The sequence below is a fragment of the Panulirus ornatus genome, chromosome 7, assembly GCF_036320965.1.
Source record: "Panulirus ornatus isolate Po-2019 chromosome 7, ASM3632096v1, whole genome shotgun sequence".
NCBI lineage: Eukaryota > Metazoa > Arthropoda > Malacostraca > Decapoda > Palinuridae > Panulirus > Panulirus ornatus.
This window is the reverse complement of record NC_092230.1, coordinates 34941355-34958217: the sequence shown is the minus strand read 5'-3', so window position 1 is coordinate 34958217 and position 16863 is coordinate 34941355. Positions and strand designations below refer to the sequence as shown.

The window sequence follows — 16863 nt, the reverse complement described above, 5'->3', positions numbered from 1 at the left end:
GGGTGGAGTTACTCCTTGAGTGTAGGTAGGGGTGGAGTTACTTCTTGAGTGTAGGTAGGGATGGAGTTACTCCTTGAGTGTAGGTAGGGGTGGAGTTACTCCTTGAGTGTAGGTAGGGGTGGAGTTACTTCTTGAGTGTAGGTAGGGATGGAGTTACTCCTTGAGTGTAGGTAGGGGTGGAGTTACTCCTTGAGTGTAGGTAGGGGTGGAGTTACCCCTTGAGTGTAGGTAGGGGTGGAGTTACTCCTTGAGTGTAGGTAGGGGTGGAGTTACTCCTTGAGTGAAGGTAGGGATGGAGTTACTTCTTGAGTGTAGGTAGGGATGGAGTTACTCCTTGAGTGAAGGTAGGTTTACTCCATGAGTGAAGGTATAGATGGTTTACTTCTTGAGTGAAGGCAACAAAGGTTTTACTCCTTGAGTGAAGGTACAGGTGACGTGACTACGTGTTTCCCCCAGCCGTGTACCCGTCCTGCAGCTGTGGGGTAACATCTCTTCTCACAGACAACTTAATCCCATTTGTTTGTTCCTTTATGTCAAAAAGTTTATGATCTGAACCGAATCACCAGGAGGACTCTGCTGCTTATAACAGTGTGGTGGTAGTGACGCTCTTCCTCACTCAGTGTATTCCAGTTATCCAGTGATCTTATACAGTACTACAGAAAATCTTCTTTATAGATTTTCTAATATGTTTCTTCCTAATTCTTATGCTAAGGCCTTCATTTGTTTTATCTTTGCATCTTGTGAAGACCTATTCACTGCTGAATGTATCAAACTGGTTTAGGAACTTTCTCTTTTCTCTTCCTTATTTCCCTAAATGTATGGCTCTTAACCTTTCATTTTAACTCGGTTTATTTATTCTGGTACTAATCTTCGTTGCTCTCCTGTGGACCTTCTCTATAAGTTCTTTGTGCTACTTTAAGTGTGATGACCAAAATTAAGAAGCTTATCATGGTTATGGTGTAACATGCGATGAGGACAGTTTGATGAATATTTCCTTATCCATGTTCGTGAAAACGATTCATATATTCACCAGCAGTTCAAATATTCACCAGGGATTCTGATATTCACCAGCACACAATTTGTCCCTCCTGGAATTCTCACGAGGTGAGGATCTAGCGATAGGTTTAGATACGATGTCGACACCCAGGTCCGCGTCACACGCAGGTTCCTGTAGCTTGTTTCCTGCAAGATGATAATCATATTGAGGTCTGCTTTCACTGTGACCCATCCTCATTACCTTACATTTACTGGTGCTGAAGTTCATCATCCATTTATCAGACCGACTTTGTCTCGCTCTCTTTGTGAGTTGAAGCAGAATCCATCACTGTTTACCTTCCTCATGACCATAGATATACTTAGGTATGATTCCAACCTTTCTGGCAAGTCATTTACGTACATCAAATCGCAATGGTCCCAGGAGTGACCCATGTGGGACAACAACACTACTGACGACCCAGTCAAGTCTTGAGAAGGCTTCCCTGTCATGCGTCCCTGTTTTCTTCCTCTAAAATGATCTCTCTATCGACGTAGTCTGCTACTTACTCCTGCCTGAAGATCCAGGTTCATTACCTGCCACCTGTGTAGGATAGTGTCAAATGCTTTCTGGTAGTCTGAATACACACAGTCCACCCAAAGCTTCTGTTTTGCTTAAAACCAAACTCACTCTCTCATGGAGGTCAAAGGGGTTCATTACACGTTACTTCCTTAGGTGATTCCTCCTTAGGAAGTAGTCATTCATTTACTTTCTGATTATCATTTTGAATGTTTGGCAGACCACATTCACTGACCACACTCATCAGGAAGTCTGGTCTGTGGGTCGGTGAAACTTCCAAGTCTCTCTTTTTTTTTTTTAAGATTCATATGAAACACGAAATCTGGTTAAGTTTAATGCCTCCAAGACGCAGTTTCGACCCATCTCTCAATCGAAAATTCCTCACAACTTTGTTCTTTCCTTTGACGGTTGTGTGACTCCATCTCTTGACTGAATGAACACACTTGGTATTACTTTTACATCCATTCTTTCTTGGAAACCACGAGGTAAACCTCGCAAAACTCGGCAAGCTGCTGCGTCACATGTTTGTCCGTCGGCAACTCAAGGATGGACCTTTCTGATAACTGTTTCTTTCCCTACGCCTCCAAACTTTAGAACTATCTACCCTCTCATATTTTCCCCACTACCTATGACCTGGTACATTTTAAAAGACAGATTTTTCAATTCCTTCAAAATCCGTAAATGCTTTCCCTTGTCTCTGCTTTTTCCCCCTTTCTATGTTTCAGTTAAGGTCCGGCCTTGATGTGAACTTTTGTCCATGACTGGAGCCTGCGACGTAGGAAAAGAATTACGTTTTTCCGCTCCCCCGGCATTCTACCTCCCACCAGCGACTTATTGAACCACATTTCAGGCGCCTTGTCTCGTGTACCTGCACACACACCTTCAGCACACATGGAGAGACTTCATGAGGACAGCGAGCCTGATGTGGGTCAAGGAGTGTCAAGATGCGGTTTATATCTTTACTAGATATTTTCATATTTTCCAAGACCTCTTCCAGTCCCACCTCACTGGTGCTTGGGCTATTATGTCAAAACGTTTTTGAGCTTGTCATTCAGCTCCTCGCCCATGTTTACATGATCAACCCTTCCCTCCGGATCCATTAGCTTGATCAACTGTTATTGAACTGACAATCTACTCCTTCATTCATGGAAAAGCTTTGGATTATCTCTTGCCTTTTGGCTATGTGCTGTGTGTGGCTGTGAGGGCTCTGTACGTGGCTGTGGCCTCTTCTGTGATGGCCGTGGACGTACATTGTCATGACTTAATTTGTCATTACCTGTTTGCACAGCGAGGGAGGGAGATTTACACTCGTGGTCCCCATCTCTTGACCTCAACTCTTTGTCATACAACTTTCAAAACTTCGCTTGCTCTCAGCGTTCACAATAGTTGATTCCGATCATCCACTGTTGTTATATACAATAAAAGTATTTCTTTACTTATTTTATTAAGGAAGTTTCTTCTTTAATTTCATGTCTATGTCCTCTGGTTGCTCTGTCCTTGCATCTTTCGAAGTAATGTTTATCGTTGACTTCACCAAAGTGGTTTAGAATCTTATAGGTTGTGATCAGGTCGCCCCTTACTCTCTGCTCTTCCCTGATTGATGAATTCATAACCTCCAATTTCTGATTGTAACTCATCTCTCATAATTGTGATACCATGGTTGTAGCTCGCGTCTGGACCTTCTCTGTTAGTAGTTTCTGCTTGTGTATGTGTCGTGACCAAACATGAGAAGGAAATTTTAGATTTAACCCAATATAGGATGTGAACAGTTGGCTGAGTCTATTATTTGCCAGTAGACCGTTTGTGTTCTTTTAATTGTTCCTCAAACGTGGGACTCTGGTGGCCACAGGTTAAGGACGATGTCGACTCCCAAGTCCCTACTCACACCGTAAGATTCCAGTAGCTTGACTACCGCTGGATGATGACCACATCAAGGTCGACCTTGGCTGTCTCTAGTCTGCATTATTTTCCCTTCCCTCAGGTTGAATCTCACCAACCATTGTGGCGAAGGTGCTGTGGTGGCTGTGAGGATGCTGTATGTGGTAGTGAAGGTGTTGTGGTGGCTGTGTGGATGCTGTGTGTGGTAGTGAAGGTGCTGTGGTGGCTGTGTGGGTGCTGTGTGTGGTAGTGAAGGTGCTGTGGCGGCTGTGTGGGTGCTGTGTGTGGTAGTGAAGGTGCTGTGGTGGCTGTGTGGGTGGTGTGTGTGTGGTAGTGAAGGTGCTGTGGTGGCTGTGTGGGTGGTGTGTGTGGTAGTGAAGGTGCTGTGGTGGCTGTGTGGGTGGTGTGTGTGGTAGTGAAGGTGCTGTGGTGGCTGTGTGGGTGGTGTGTGTGGTAGTGAAGGTGCTGTGGTGGCTGTGTGGGTGGTGTGTGTGGTAGTGAAGGTGCTGTGGTGGCTGTGTGGGTGCTGTGTGTGGTAGTGAAGGAGCTGTGGTGGCTGTGTGGGTGCTGTGTGTGGTAGTGAAGGTGCTGTGGTGGCTGTGTGGGTGCTGTGTGTGGTAGTGAAGGTGTTGTGGTGGCTGTGTGGGTGCTGTGTGTGGTAGTGAAGGTGTTGTGGTGGCTGTGTGGGTGCTGTGTGTGGTAGTGAAGGTGCTGTGGTGGCTGTGTGGGTGGTGTGTGTGGTAGTGAAGGTGCTGTGGTGGCTGTGTGGGTGCTGTGTGTGGTAGTGAAGGTGTTGTGGTGGCTGTGTGGGTGCTGTGTGTGGTAGTGAAGGTGCTGTGGTGGCTGTGTGGGTGCTGTGTGTGGTAATGAAGGTGTTGTGGTGGCTGTGTGGGTGCTGTGTGTGGTAGTGAAGGTGTTGTGGTGGCTGTGTGGGTGCTGTGTCTGTGTGTGGATCTGTTAATTTTCGTTCCAGATAATTTTGAAATAGTTCTTCATTTAACAAATATTTTTTTTAATCCTTATTTCATTTTGAAATGAAAGATGCATATCACCTATTGTTGTTGTTGTTGTTGTTGTTGTTGTTGTTGTTGTTGATGATGATGATGATATTATTGCTGTTGGTGATGTTGTTATTGTTGTTGTTAAACCTTCATATTGGTTGTTTGTTTCCAACTTGTTAAACACACACACGAAGCATTACACTCTCACCCGCTCGGTCGAACTCGTGGTATTTTTCATGATATTATATGATAGACGACTTTTAATTCCCTGTCTATACCAATTCATGTTTAGAATTAGAACAGATATATAGAAGATATATAGACAACTGAGGGAAAGTAAAGATGGTATGTTAAGTTTATTCTATCTCTTTTCTGTGGGCAGTGAACACAGAGATACAGAAGCAAGTGACATAGATCTACATGGGACAAAGATTGGAACACCCACTGTATATCCACTGGAGTATATGTTCTAGTATCAACACCAAGAAACGTTTGGTTATATTTCACAAACGTTCGTTTGCACTGGATGTCATGTTTCAAGATACGAACGCGCACTTTTCATAGAATACATAATGCCCTCCAACTGCGAGGATTCGAACCTGGACCTTTTTTGCGTGGTAGCTGGGAACGCTAACCGCTCCCCATTAGGGGTGATCATAGCCGAGCGGTTAGCGTTCCCAGCTGCCACGCAAAAAGGTCCAGGTTCGAATCCTTTCTGTTGGGGGGGGGGGGGCATTATGTGATATAAAAAAAAAAAAAGACATGATGTTTGATGAAGCAGCCCACGTTGTGTGATCCTCAACTCAGCGGGTGTCGTGTCCACATTTACACATTTACTCTTACCTTCCATAAGGATAATAAAGTGCACACGTGTTTATGATCATTTCTTTATTAAAAATCCACCCATGATGATCTAGGAGACTCATCACCTCCGACCTCTACACAATGTGAACTGAAAGGGTGAACAGCTTGGCTCGTTAGGGCTTCGGATCGGCGATTGTTATCTTGCCCATCAGACATGGCTAGTGGTCCGCCTCCTGTCTGTCTTATCTGTCTGTCTGTCTATCTCATGCCATGTATGCCCAGCAGAGGCCAACGTGTTGTCTCATCAGGAGAGACAGTCAGAGATGAGACGTCTGAGTGATTGGCCAAGCAGAGTTGGTTACGTCTCGCCTCTGATTGGCCCCAGTATCTGATGGCAGTGGGCTCAGGTCAGCGTTGTGTGGCCCGACCCATGCCTGTGGCCGCAGACATGGCCAGGGTTAGGTGAGGCTGAGGGCGGGCCACATGATGGCCAGGAGGAGGATGGGCGGCGTAGGCGGGCCCAGGGTGTGGCTGTGGGCGGCACTGTAGCCACCCACTTGTACCGCGGCTTGACGCTCATCTGTGAGGGGGAGATGTGGGTGGCGTGGAGGGAGGGGGAGAGGAGGCCAAGACACGCCTTAGATCACAGTTCAAATCATAATTCAAATATAGATCAAAGTTCATAGGTAAAGACAAGTTCACATTCAAGCTCACATACAAAATGAAAGTTTGAATCGAAAGACAGACATATGATCAATTTTAACTTGAAAACTCCGATGTGAATAAACGCTCAAAATTCAAAATCAAAAACACAGGTAAGGGCTTAGGAGGAAAAAAAAAAAGAAAATCAAAGACCGATGCATAACACAGTTCTAAATTCAAAATATACCGTCTTGGATCACATTACAAAGTCAACTATGTAGACTCGGATCACAGATGAATTCCCCACCTGGGTTGGCAGCGCTGCACACCCCGGCTGTTCATCACCTCACGTTGTCTCTTAACCGTTTCAATCGCTAATATATGCAGGAGAAAACCCAATAACATCCTGAGACGGGAGATAACATCTCATCACGCTAATGGAATCATAGATGATGCTCTTTTGTTTTATCTTACGTGTCTCCCCTGCATATATATTCACACCGACTCTCTCTCTCTCTCTCTCTCTCTCTCTCTCTCTCTCTCTCTCTCTCTCTCTGTCTTGTCTGTCTGTCTGTCTGTCTGTCTGTCTGTCTCCCTCCCTCCCTCCCTCCCTCCCTCCCTCCCTCCCTCCCTCCCTCTCTCTCTCTCTCTCTCTCTCTCTCTCTCTCTCTCTCTCCATATAGTTGTTCCAGAACCCTTTTCTTGAATGGGTTCTGGAGTTTATTCCAGGACTCCTCTTCCAGGAGGAGTAACTGTAGCCCCAAGGGTGAGCGTTGCTTTCAGTAGCAGGGAAGGGATAGGACTCCTGCGTAGTCGGAAGTTCCTTGGCGAGGCTGTGCTCCCGATGGTCCAGCCTCGCCAGAGATGACCTCACTCTCGCTGTAACCTCAAGGAAGTGGAGTCTGGTAACACACACACACACACACACACACACACACACACACACACTCATATATATATATATATATATATATATATATATATATATATATATATATATATATATATATATATATATATATATATGTATATATATATATATATATATATATATATATATATATATATATATATATATATATATATATATATATATTTTAGATATCTGGGAGTGGATCTGTCAGCGGATGGAACCATGGAAGCGGAAGTGGATCATAGGGTGGGGGAGGGGGCGAAAATTTTGGGAGCCTTGAAAAATGTGTGGAAGTCGAGAACATTATCTCGGAAAGCAAAAATGGGTATGTTTGAAGGAATAGTGGTTCCAACAATGTTGTATGGTTGCGAGGCGTGGGCTATGGATAGAGTTGTGCGCAGGAGGATGGATGTGCTGGAAATGAGATGTTTGAGGACAATGTGTGGTGTGAGGTGGTTTGATCGAGTAAGTAACGTAAGGGTAAGAGAGATGTGTGGAAATAAAAAGAGCGTGGTTGAGAGAGCAGAAGAGGGTGTTTTGAAATGGTTTGGGCACATGGAGAGAATGAGTGAGGAAAGATTGACCAAGAGGATATATGTGTCGGAGGTGGAGGGAACGAGAAGAGGGAGACCAAATTGGAGGTGGAAAGATGGAGTGAAAAAGATTTTGTGTGATCGGGGCCTGAACATGCAGGAGGGTGAAAGGAGGGCAAGGAATAGAGTGAATTGGAACGATGTGGTATACAGGGGTTGACGTGCTGTCAGTGGAGTGAATCAAGGCATGTGAAGCGTCTGGGGTAAACCATGGAAAGCTGTGTAGGTATGTATATTTGCGTGTGTGGACGTGTGTATGTACATGTGTATGGGGGGGGGGGGTTGGGCCATTTCTTTCGTCTGTTTCCTTGCGCTACCTCGCAGGCGCGGGAGACAGCGACAAAGTATAAAAAAAAAAAAAAAAAAAAATGTATATATATATATATATATATATATATATGTGTGTGTGTGTATGTGTGTGTGTGTGTGTGCGTGCGTGCGTGCGTGCGTGTGTGTGCGTATAATACACCCGTTCGAAGGTTGTAAACTTCAAACAAAGTGAATTGCATCAGTATGTCTCCCACATCACTCAGTCGACGCTTAACACTTCATCCTCAAAACGAACGTCCTAAGCTACATATGCAACAGCAACATAACATGAATGTCAATCGTCAGCATCATATTGAACAATCTAAAAATTCTGAAACGTTGCCACGACCCTACAAGACTACAGATAACGGGAGCCACGCATGTACATCAGAGAATATAACCCATGCATAAATCATCAACGTACAACACAAGTTTGGACTCTACGGTTTATTCGCTACCTCACTCCATGTGACCACACACTCTACCTCCGCCGGACTTTAGGCAAACTCACCAACCGTTGACCCTTACCGACCACACTACCACGTAGGAACACCGAGGGAACACGGTTCAATGATCAACACATCATCTGCATCATCACTCTCGTTTGTAACTCTTCAAGAAGTGGTTCATTTCTGTTTCGTTCTTTGTGTTGTGTCATTCATCAACAGTCTGAATGAAAATGGGCAGAGTTCGTGTGCCCGAAACGTCTCATGGATTTCAAGTAAGGATGAATATAGAACATTTTAGTCAAACTTTAACTGATGAAGCAAAACGTGTGATCAGAAAAATCGGGGAAAAAACAACAACAACAACAGGAAGTTATTGAGTGTTAAATATGAATTTGTTATTAATAAACAATGTATCGAAGAAAATATTCTACCTGCTTACACGAAAATTAAGACTCACGATCCGGCAGGAAAACATGAAAGAAGTACGACGGACCATCGTAAACAACTCCTACATTGACAGAGACAACCATAAAGAGACACACGACGAACTCCCACAGGGACGATGTGGCCTGAGAAATGGCTGAAGTGTCGGTCAATTTAGTTATGATATGTGTGATGATAGTGGTCAGTGTCTCGACCAAGTGTGTGAGGCAGTAGAATCAGTCAAAGCTCACAGTATCAAGCAACATACCAGACTGTAGGAAGGTTGAGTCACTCTCTACCTGAGTCATGTGACGATGAACCTGTCAGGTCCCAGCTTAACCTGAGGACAAAGGCAGTGGCTCAAGCTAGGATTAAACGGCCACTCGCAGCCTAAGTTTCATAAGACTGATAAAATGGTGGTAGTGCAACTGTTGAATCATTTCTCGCTCGAAACAGGATCACCAGACACCTAGACTGAATAGAGGAACTCTGGTTGGATCGCACCAAGCGTCGAGGTTAGGTTAGGTGTTCTCTGCTTAACCTCAGCACGACGACGAACTGAGCAGACCAGAGGATTTGATGATGAGGAGAGCAGGTAAGGCCAGCAACTGTGTCATCCTCCACCCAGGAGATGATTACATCAAGTATGATCCCATTCTTGACTGACAGCATTAAATTCCTCGATATTAATTCCAGTCTTACTGAAGCTCTGGGAAAAGGTGAACATATTCATCTCATCTACTAATGCTGGAGCTGATCTCCAACACTACTCCCTCACCACTGGACGGTACATAGCCTAGGTGACGTACATGACAATGTGGAGATACATAAGACCGGCAGTCCACTCCGTCCTGTGATTTCCCCAGGTTACTACACCCTCACTACACACGTTACCTAAGCAGATCAACTGGATGATTTCTCGCTACGTTCCTGCCGAGGAACTAATGAAATTATTTACATTCTTCGCATCGCTCGACCAGATGGACTCTTCACCATCACTCTATGTAGAGAGTTTACTTACATATGTTCCAGTAGGACCAGATATTAAGACAACACTCGACATTGTCTACAATCATCCATCAAGACCAGCACCCGAGATTTCTAGAGCGTTGCTAGAATGCCTAGTGCGTGCGTGTACTAGCCAAGCCTCGTTCCTCAGCCCTGAGGGTCATGTGTATCATCAGGTAGTGGGAGTCGCCATGGTGCTCTGCATTATGCCCAACGTTTGCTGACCTCCACATGTGTCATGTAGAACACCAACTTCTCCACGACAGCATTATCCGTGCAGCTACGTCCTGCCCGAGGCGCTGATGGCATTTACGTCTTCACATAAGGAACGAAGAACATCTTAATAAACTACACAAGACTGTGTAGGAGTCGTCCGTCCTGAGGGTCACATATGACCTGGGTCTGGACAATAGGACCCCCGGGCTCGTGGTGGGGAAGACCAAGCCAGTGTTGACCGCAAGTCTACCGACGTAGGCAGGTGTCTGGACACTGGCAGTGAGGGATCCGGGAGGTACAAATTGAATGTTATCAAACCTACCTAAGTCGTGCTTACAAGAACTGGTCTTCATGCGACCTTCTACCAAGAAATTACCAGAGTCAAGCAAATCTTAACGACAATGTTTATTTTTTTTTCTAAAATAATCATCGATAAGGAAACAAATGTGTTCCTCCAAACTCGACTCGTTAATCTCAGCCAACAGCAACCTGGCACTGTACATCAAGTTTCCTATGAGAACCAGATCGTCTCTAGCCTGTCATGCTAACGAACGTATGCTCAAGAAAAAGATGATAGACAGTCACACTCACTTGATAGATAGTAACATTACCTGTAGCATCCCTGAGGGTCGTCTCAGCATCATCATTTACTACGAGAACATGAACACCAGTGACTACGTTATGAAAAACAACCTCACACACGACACAAACCCACTACAGTCTAGCAATGTGGTTTACAAGTACTCCTGCCCAGTTGCTGGTTGCAAACTTCAAAAACAATATACACTACATCAGTATGACTACTACATACACCACTCAGTCGACGCTTAACACTTCATCCTCGAAACGGTGGCTCTAAACTACAAAGACAACAGGAACAAAACATGAATGTGTCACTCGTCAGCATCTGACTGAAAAATGATGATACTGAAGCAGACCACGGATAACAAAAGCCATGGACATAAGAGAATATAATCGTTTCCTCCATCATCAAAGTCCAGAACAAGGCTTGGGCCCTGCCATTTCCCTGAGCCAGAACTAACATGACCACACTTCCTACCTCCACTTCGGCTTTCCTAGGTGCAGAGACCTCAAGAAAACCACCACACTGTTGACCCAACGAGTTTGACCCCCCTACTGACCACACGACCACGCCTCACCTCCGAAGGAACACGGTCCAACGATCAATATGTCATCGACGTCACCGCTCTGATGACATAAAACTTCGAGATGTGGTTCATTGCTCTTTTGTTCTCTGTGATTCGTTGTGCCATTTATGATCAGTTTGACTGAAGATGGAGAGCGTTCGTGTGCCCAATACGTCTCGCGTTATCTCAAGGGTAAAGTGAAAATGAATATAGGACATTTGATTCACACTTTACTGATGAGACAGATCTTGTAGTGTGAAAAATAAAACAATAACAGAAAGCTGATAAATATTAGATATGCATTGGTCTTTAACAAACACTATGTATATATATATATATATATATATATATATATATATATATATATATATATATATATATATATATATATTATATTATTCCCTATTCCCTGGGGATAGGGGAGAAAGAATACTTCCCACGTATTCCCTGCGTGTCGTAGAAGGCGACTAAAAGGGAAGGGAGCGGGAGGCTGGAAATCCTCCCCTCTCTCTCTTTTTTTTTTTTTTTTTTTTTTTTCCCAAAAGAAGGAACAGAGAAGAGGGCCAGGTGAGGATATTCCCTCAAAGACCCAGTCCTCTGTTCTTAACGCTACCTCGCTATTGCGGGAAATGGCAAATAGTATGAAAAAAAAAAAAAAAAAATATATATATATATATATATATATATATATATATATATATATATATATATATATATATATATATATATATATGGATTCCAGTCAGGCAATCAAGACAGTAATTTCAAATTTTTATGACTTTAAAACTTAAGAAATCTAGACTGTTCAAATCTCCTGTATGATTGGCCAGTCTGTGGCTAGTGAGGTGAAACTCTTGTGTGTAAACCTGATTTGGGATTGGGAAAGCTAATCTAGTCCCAATCTCAATCACAATTCACTGATTCTAATCACGAATCCAAATCGCCATAGAATATGTCTGAACCCAGCGCAAAGCTAACGTCACAGCTAAAGGTCAGCTACACTCCATCTGCATCAAAACTGGACCAAAGCTACAGACTCCTGCTTTGAAATGAGCTTCATTTACGTTTGAAAGATAATTGGAAATTAGAAATCACAGGATGAAGGACATCAAGATACCATCATAGAAAACACTGGGGAAAAAAAGATAAATACTTTACCCATAAAAAATATATATATGAAAGTGGACAACCCAGACATCATTTACATATCAAAGACTTTAACCAATATACCATGGGTAATTAAGGCTTATTTTGTTATAATTAACTAATGCTAATTGCTGTCCCTCCCTCGTTATGTGAGAGTACGTACATATGTGGGGCACTAGGAAGGGGGGGGGGGTGGAGAGCTGGGGACAGTACGTTCTGGGGGTCAGGGCAAAGAGAGAGAGAGAGAGAGAGAGAGAGAGAGAGAGAGAGAGAGAGAGAGAGAGAGAGAGAGAGAGAGACCTGCATACCTACCTTCCTCCTAGTATGTACCTAACCTACTAAGAAGATTCTCGCCTTAGGGAACGGCTGGAGCACAGCGCTCACCACATACCTCGCTTGTCCCACAATACTGTTGTGTTCAGCAACGCGCACACACACACACACATACACACACACACACACACACACACAACACACCACACTGCTGTCTGTATCCTATGCTTGTCTTGAGCGATCACCCGCCATGCGTCATGCGTCAGGTAGAATGTTAAAGTCGCCGATATTAAGCGCATCTTAAACTAGTAATGGTGGTAGAATGACTTGGGGAGCTTGCCTGCCTGCCCCACTCTCTCTCTCTCTCTCTCTCTCTCTCTCTCTCTCTCTCTCTCTCTCTCTCTCCAATATTTCTGCATGGTGCATGTTTGAAATATTCCAGGGAATTCTTGAGGATTTCAATTACTCTGTTTTCCTCCACTTTCTGAATTTTTTGGATCGTGCAGATCTTCTTTTTAATTCCTTCCTTGTGTTGTTGTGGGTGAGTTATCATATCTATCTGTCTATGTATCTTGCTGATCCAGTACTTGCAGGGTGATCCACCTTCTCTAGTTCCACTCGTCCACAAATGGTACCTGATTCCCTCCAGCCGAAGTGGTTCCAACTGGTGTAGTTACTGACCACACAACACAGCGGAGTTCACCTTTCCTTCATGTGTTGCTACATCTGTCACGACATACATACATACATACATACATACATTGATACATACACACATACATTGATACATACATACATACATACATTGATACATACATACATACATACATTGATACATACATACATACATTGATACATACATACATACATACATTGATACATACATACATACATACATACATACATACATACATACATTGATACATACATACATACATACATTGATACATACACACATACATTGATACATACATACATACATACATTGATACATACACACATACATTGATACATACATACATACATACATTGATACATACATAAAATACATACATGTACATACCATAATCATTGTATATCATCTAGATACATACATTCATCAACATACACAACTACAACATGATTACCAAATTTCATTCAGTTAATACATTGACTACTACATACAATTCAACATACTTGAACACTCATAAAAATACATGAATCTTTGATAATCATTTCATACATACTTGAACTTCATGAATATCTCATTCTAGATTGATATAATCCATACATTGATCTATGCATTATACATCTTTATACATACATTGTCATACAACATACATTGATACATACATACATACATACATTGATACACCATACATTGATACATACATACATACATACATACATACATACATACATACATACATACGTTGATACGTACATACATACATACATACGTTGATACGTACATACATACATACATACATACATATATGCATACGTACATTGATAAATACATACATACGTACATACCCATATTATCCCCCTTTGTATATCTCTCGTGGTGAGGGATCTCCTAACCTGATCTCTCCATTAACCATACACAAACTACGAAATTGTTATTATCCCAAATTTCATCTTCATGTTTATGTTGACATTAAGACTTACTGTCTTTTCTCTAACTCTCACACTAACTGCTGAACAGCTGTCAGGTGGTAGACATATACTGAAGGTCGTTTGATAACTCAGTTGTTCATTCTTATATTCGTCGTGGAACTTCATGAAGTTATCTTCTGTCTGTTGTAGATGTGGTATTTGATAAGTCTTTTTCATAATGTTTCGTTATCGTGTTGTTTTACTGGGTCAGGTGTTATGTGTACAGTGTCTGTGTTATCATCCCGTGTGTGTGTGTGTGTGTGTGTGTGTGTGTGTGTGTGTGTGTGTGTGTGTGTGTGTGTGTGTGTGTGTGTGTGTATGTGTGTGTGTGTGTGTGTGTGTGTGTATGTAACCATCCCGGTACATACCCATGTAATCCTCTTTATGTCACAGTTCAAAAACAATTTTTTTTCATTGCTTTTCCAAATACTTTAGTTAGGTATGTCGTAGATCTTACTGATCTATAATGTCTCAGCAGAAGCTCAAGTCTTCCTTATTACAGTGATGATAACCTACATCATATTATGAATCACTGCTACGTTATGAATCACTGCTACGTTATGAATCACTGCTACGTTATGAATCACTGCTACGTTATGAATCACTGCTACGTTATGAATCACTGCTACGTTATGAATCACTGCTACGTTATGAATCACTGCTAAGCTATGAATCACTGCTAAGCTATCAATCACTGCTACACTGCTGTCATCCAGATCTTGCCTCAGCAGTGATATCACTGGAATTGTTATCATTTTTGACTCGTCCAAGAAAATGGCTGGTGTTCACCGTGATGCTGGTGTTCTCCCACTTCTCTTTTCGTGAATGTGTTACATACGAACTGTCGTGTTCCATCAGCGTGTGTATCCAGGCGTTCATCGTACCATTCAGCCCTCTTGTGATTCTGGGTTTAATTTCCATATTGCGCTCCACGTAAAACACTTGTATTTATATTATCATTTATTATATTCAAATAATTTTGATTGTTGTGTTGGTGTTATGACTGGAATATTACCAAGTCACACTGAGACATCCCTGGCAGAGAGGTGTTTGTGTGTTTGTATATATATTTTTCTTATCTTTCAAACTATTCGCCATTTCCCGCATTAGCGAGGTAGCGTTAAGAACAGAGGACTGGGCCTTTGAGGGAATATCCTCACCTGGCCCCCTTCTCTGTTCCTTCTTTTGGAAAATTAAAAAAAAAAAAAAAAAACGAGAGGGGAGGATTTCCAGCCCCCCGCTCCCTCCCCTTTTAGTCGCCTTCTACGACACGCAGGGAATACGTGGGAAGTATTCTTTCCCCCCTATCCCCAGGGATATATATATATATATATATATATATATATATATATATATATATATATATATATATATATATATATATATATATATATATGTGTGTGTGTGTGTGTGTTTGGTGTTGTGACGAAGATTTGCCTGTTAACTGCAGGAGATGGGGGGGGGGGTGTTGGGGTCCAGAGGCGGGAGGGAGACACACACACACACACACACACACACACACACACACACAGAAGAGAGGAAACCTGTGAAGCAGAGAGAGAGAGAGAGAGAGAGAGAGAGAGAGAGAGAGAGAGAGACAGCGGGGGTTGGGAGGAAAGAGGGAACGTTGTTATATATATAAATATACGGAGTTCCATTTGTCTTGCTGCGCCTGTCACTAAGTGACCGTAAAAGGACAGGTGTTCAGTGGAAAAAAAGGGGAGGGAAGGGGAGAGAAAGTGAGAGAGGGGAGTGAGAGAGTATGAGAAGTGTGTGAGAGGGGTGTGTGAGAGGTGAGTGAGGGGGGGGTGGGTTAGAGGGGAGGCAGGCCGTGCATGTAATATGATCCTGTGTTTGTTAACCTGGATGTGTTCTGAACCTTTTCTCTCTCTCTCTCTTGCGTTGCAGGTGTTCTCTTTTTAATTCCACGTAGGACAGGAAGTTACACACACACACACACACACAACACACACACACACCCGGGTAGCTGGTGGCTCGCTGGTCAGCCTTACGCTGTGTATGTCAGAGGCTGCCACTTCGTCCCTAACCACTTTTTACCACTAACCATAACTTTCCACCCACGTACAGTGCCACTGTATCACTAACAGTACTGGACCACCCACCTACAAGGCCAGTATACTACTATCAGTACCACACCACCTATTTACTCAACCAGTGTACCACTAACAGTACTTCACCACCCACGTACAGAGCCAGTGTACCACTAACAGTACTTCACCACCCACGTACAGAGCCAATGTACCACTAACGGTACTTCACCACCCACGTACAGAGCCAGTGTACCGCTAACGGTACTTCACCACCCACGTACAGAGCCAGTGTACCACTAACGGTACTTCACCACCCACGTACAGAGCCAGTGTACCACTAACGGTACTTCACCACCCACGCACAGAGCCAGTGTACCACTAACGGTACTTCACCACCCACGTACAGAGCTAGTGTACCACTAACGGTACTTCACCACCCACGTACAGAGCCAGTGTACCACTAACGGTACTTCACCACCCACGTACAGAGCCAGTGTACCGCTAACGGTACTTCACCACCCACGTACAGAGCCAGTGTACCACTAACGGTACTTCACCACCCACGTACAGAGCTAGTGAATCACTAACAGAACCTCACCAACCACCTACCGGGCGAGTGTACCCTCATCAGTAACTCGCAACCCACTTACAAGGTCATTGTGCCACTAATGGTACCACACCACCCACGTAGAGAGACAGTACACCATTAACAGTACCTCACCGCCCACCTACAGAACCATTGTACCAATATCAGTACCACACAACCCACCTACAGAACCACTTTACTATTCAGTACCACACCACCCACCTACAAAACCA

The 16863-nt window shown here is 43.4% G+C and overlaps 1 protein-coding gene across 2 annotated transcripts in view; it reads right to left on the bottom strand.

Moving 5' to 3' along the window:
- Nucleotides 1–5308: 5308 nt before the first annotated feature.
- Nucleotides 5309–16863, bottom strand: part of LOC139749345 (zwei Ig domain protein zig-8-like) — a 93565-nt gene continuing 82010 nt past the window's right edge. For both annotated transcript variants that reach the window (XM_071663065.1, XM_071663066.1), the window contains exon 9: nt 5309–5815. In XM_071663065.1, the coding sequence (XP_071519166.1) occupies nt 5694–5815 (122 nt within the window). In that variant the 3' untranslated portion in view covers nt 5309–5693. The remainder of the gene's footprint in view (nt 5816–16863) is intronic.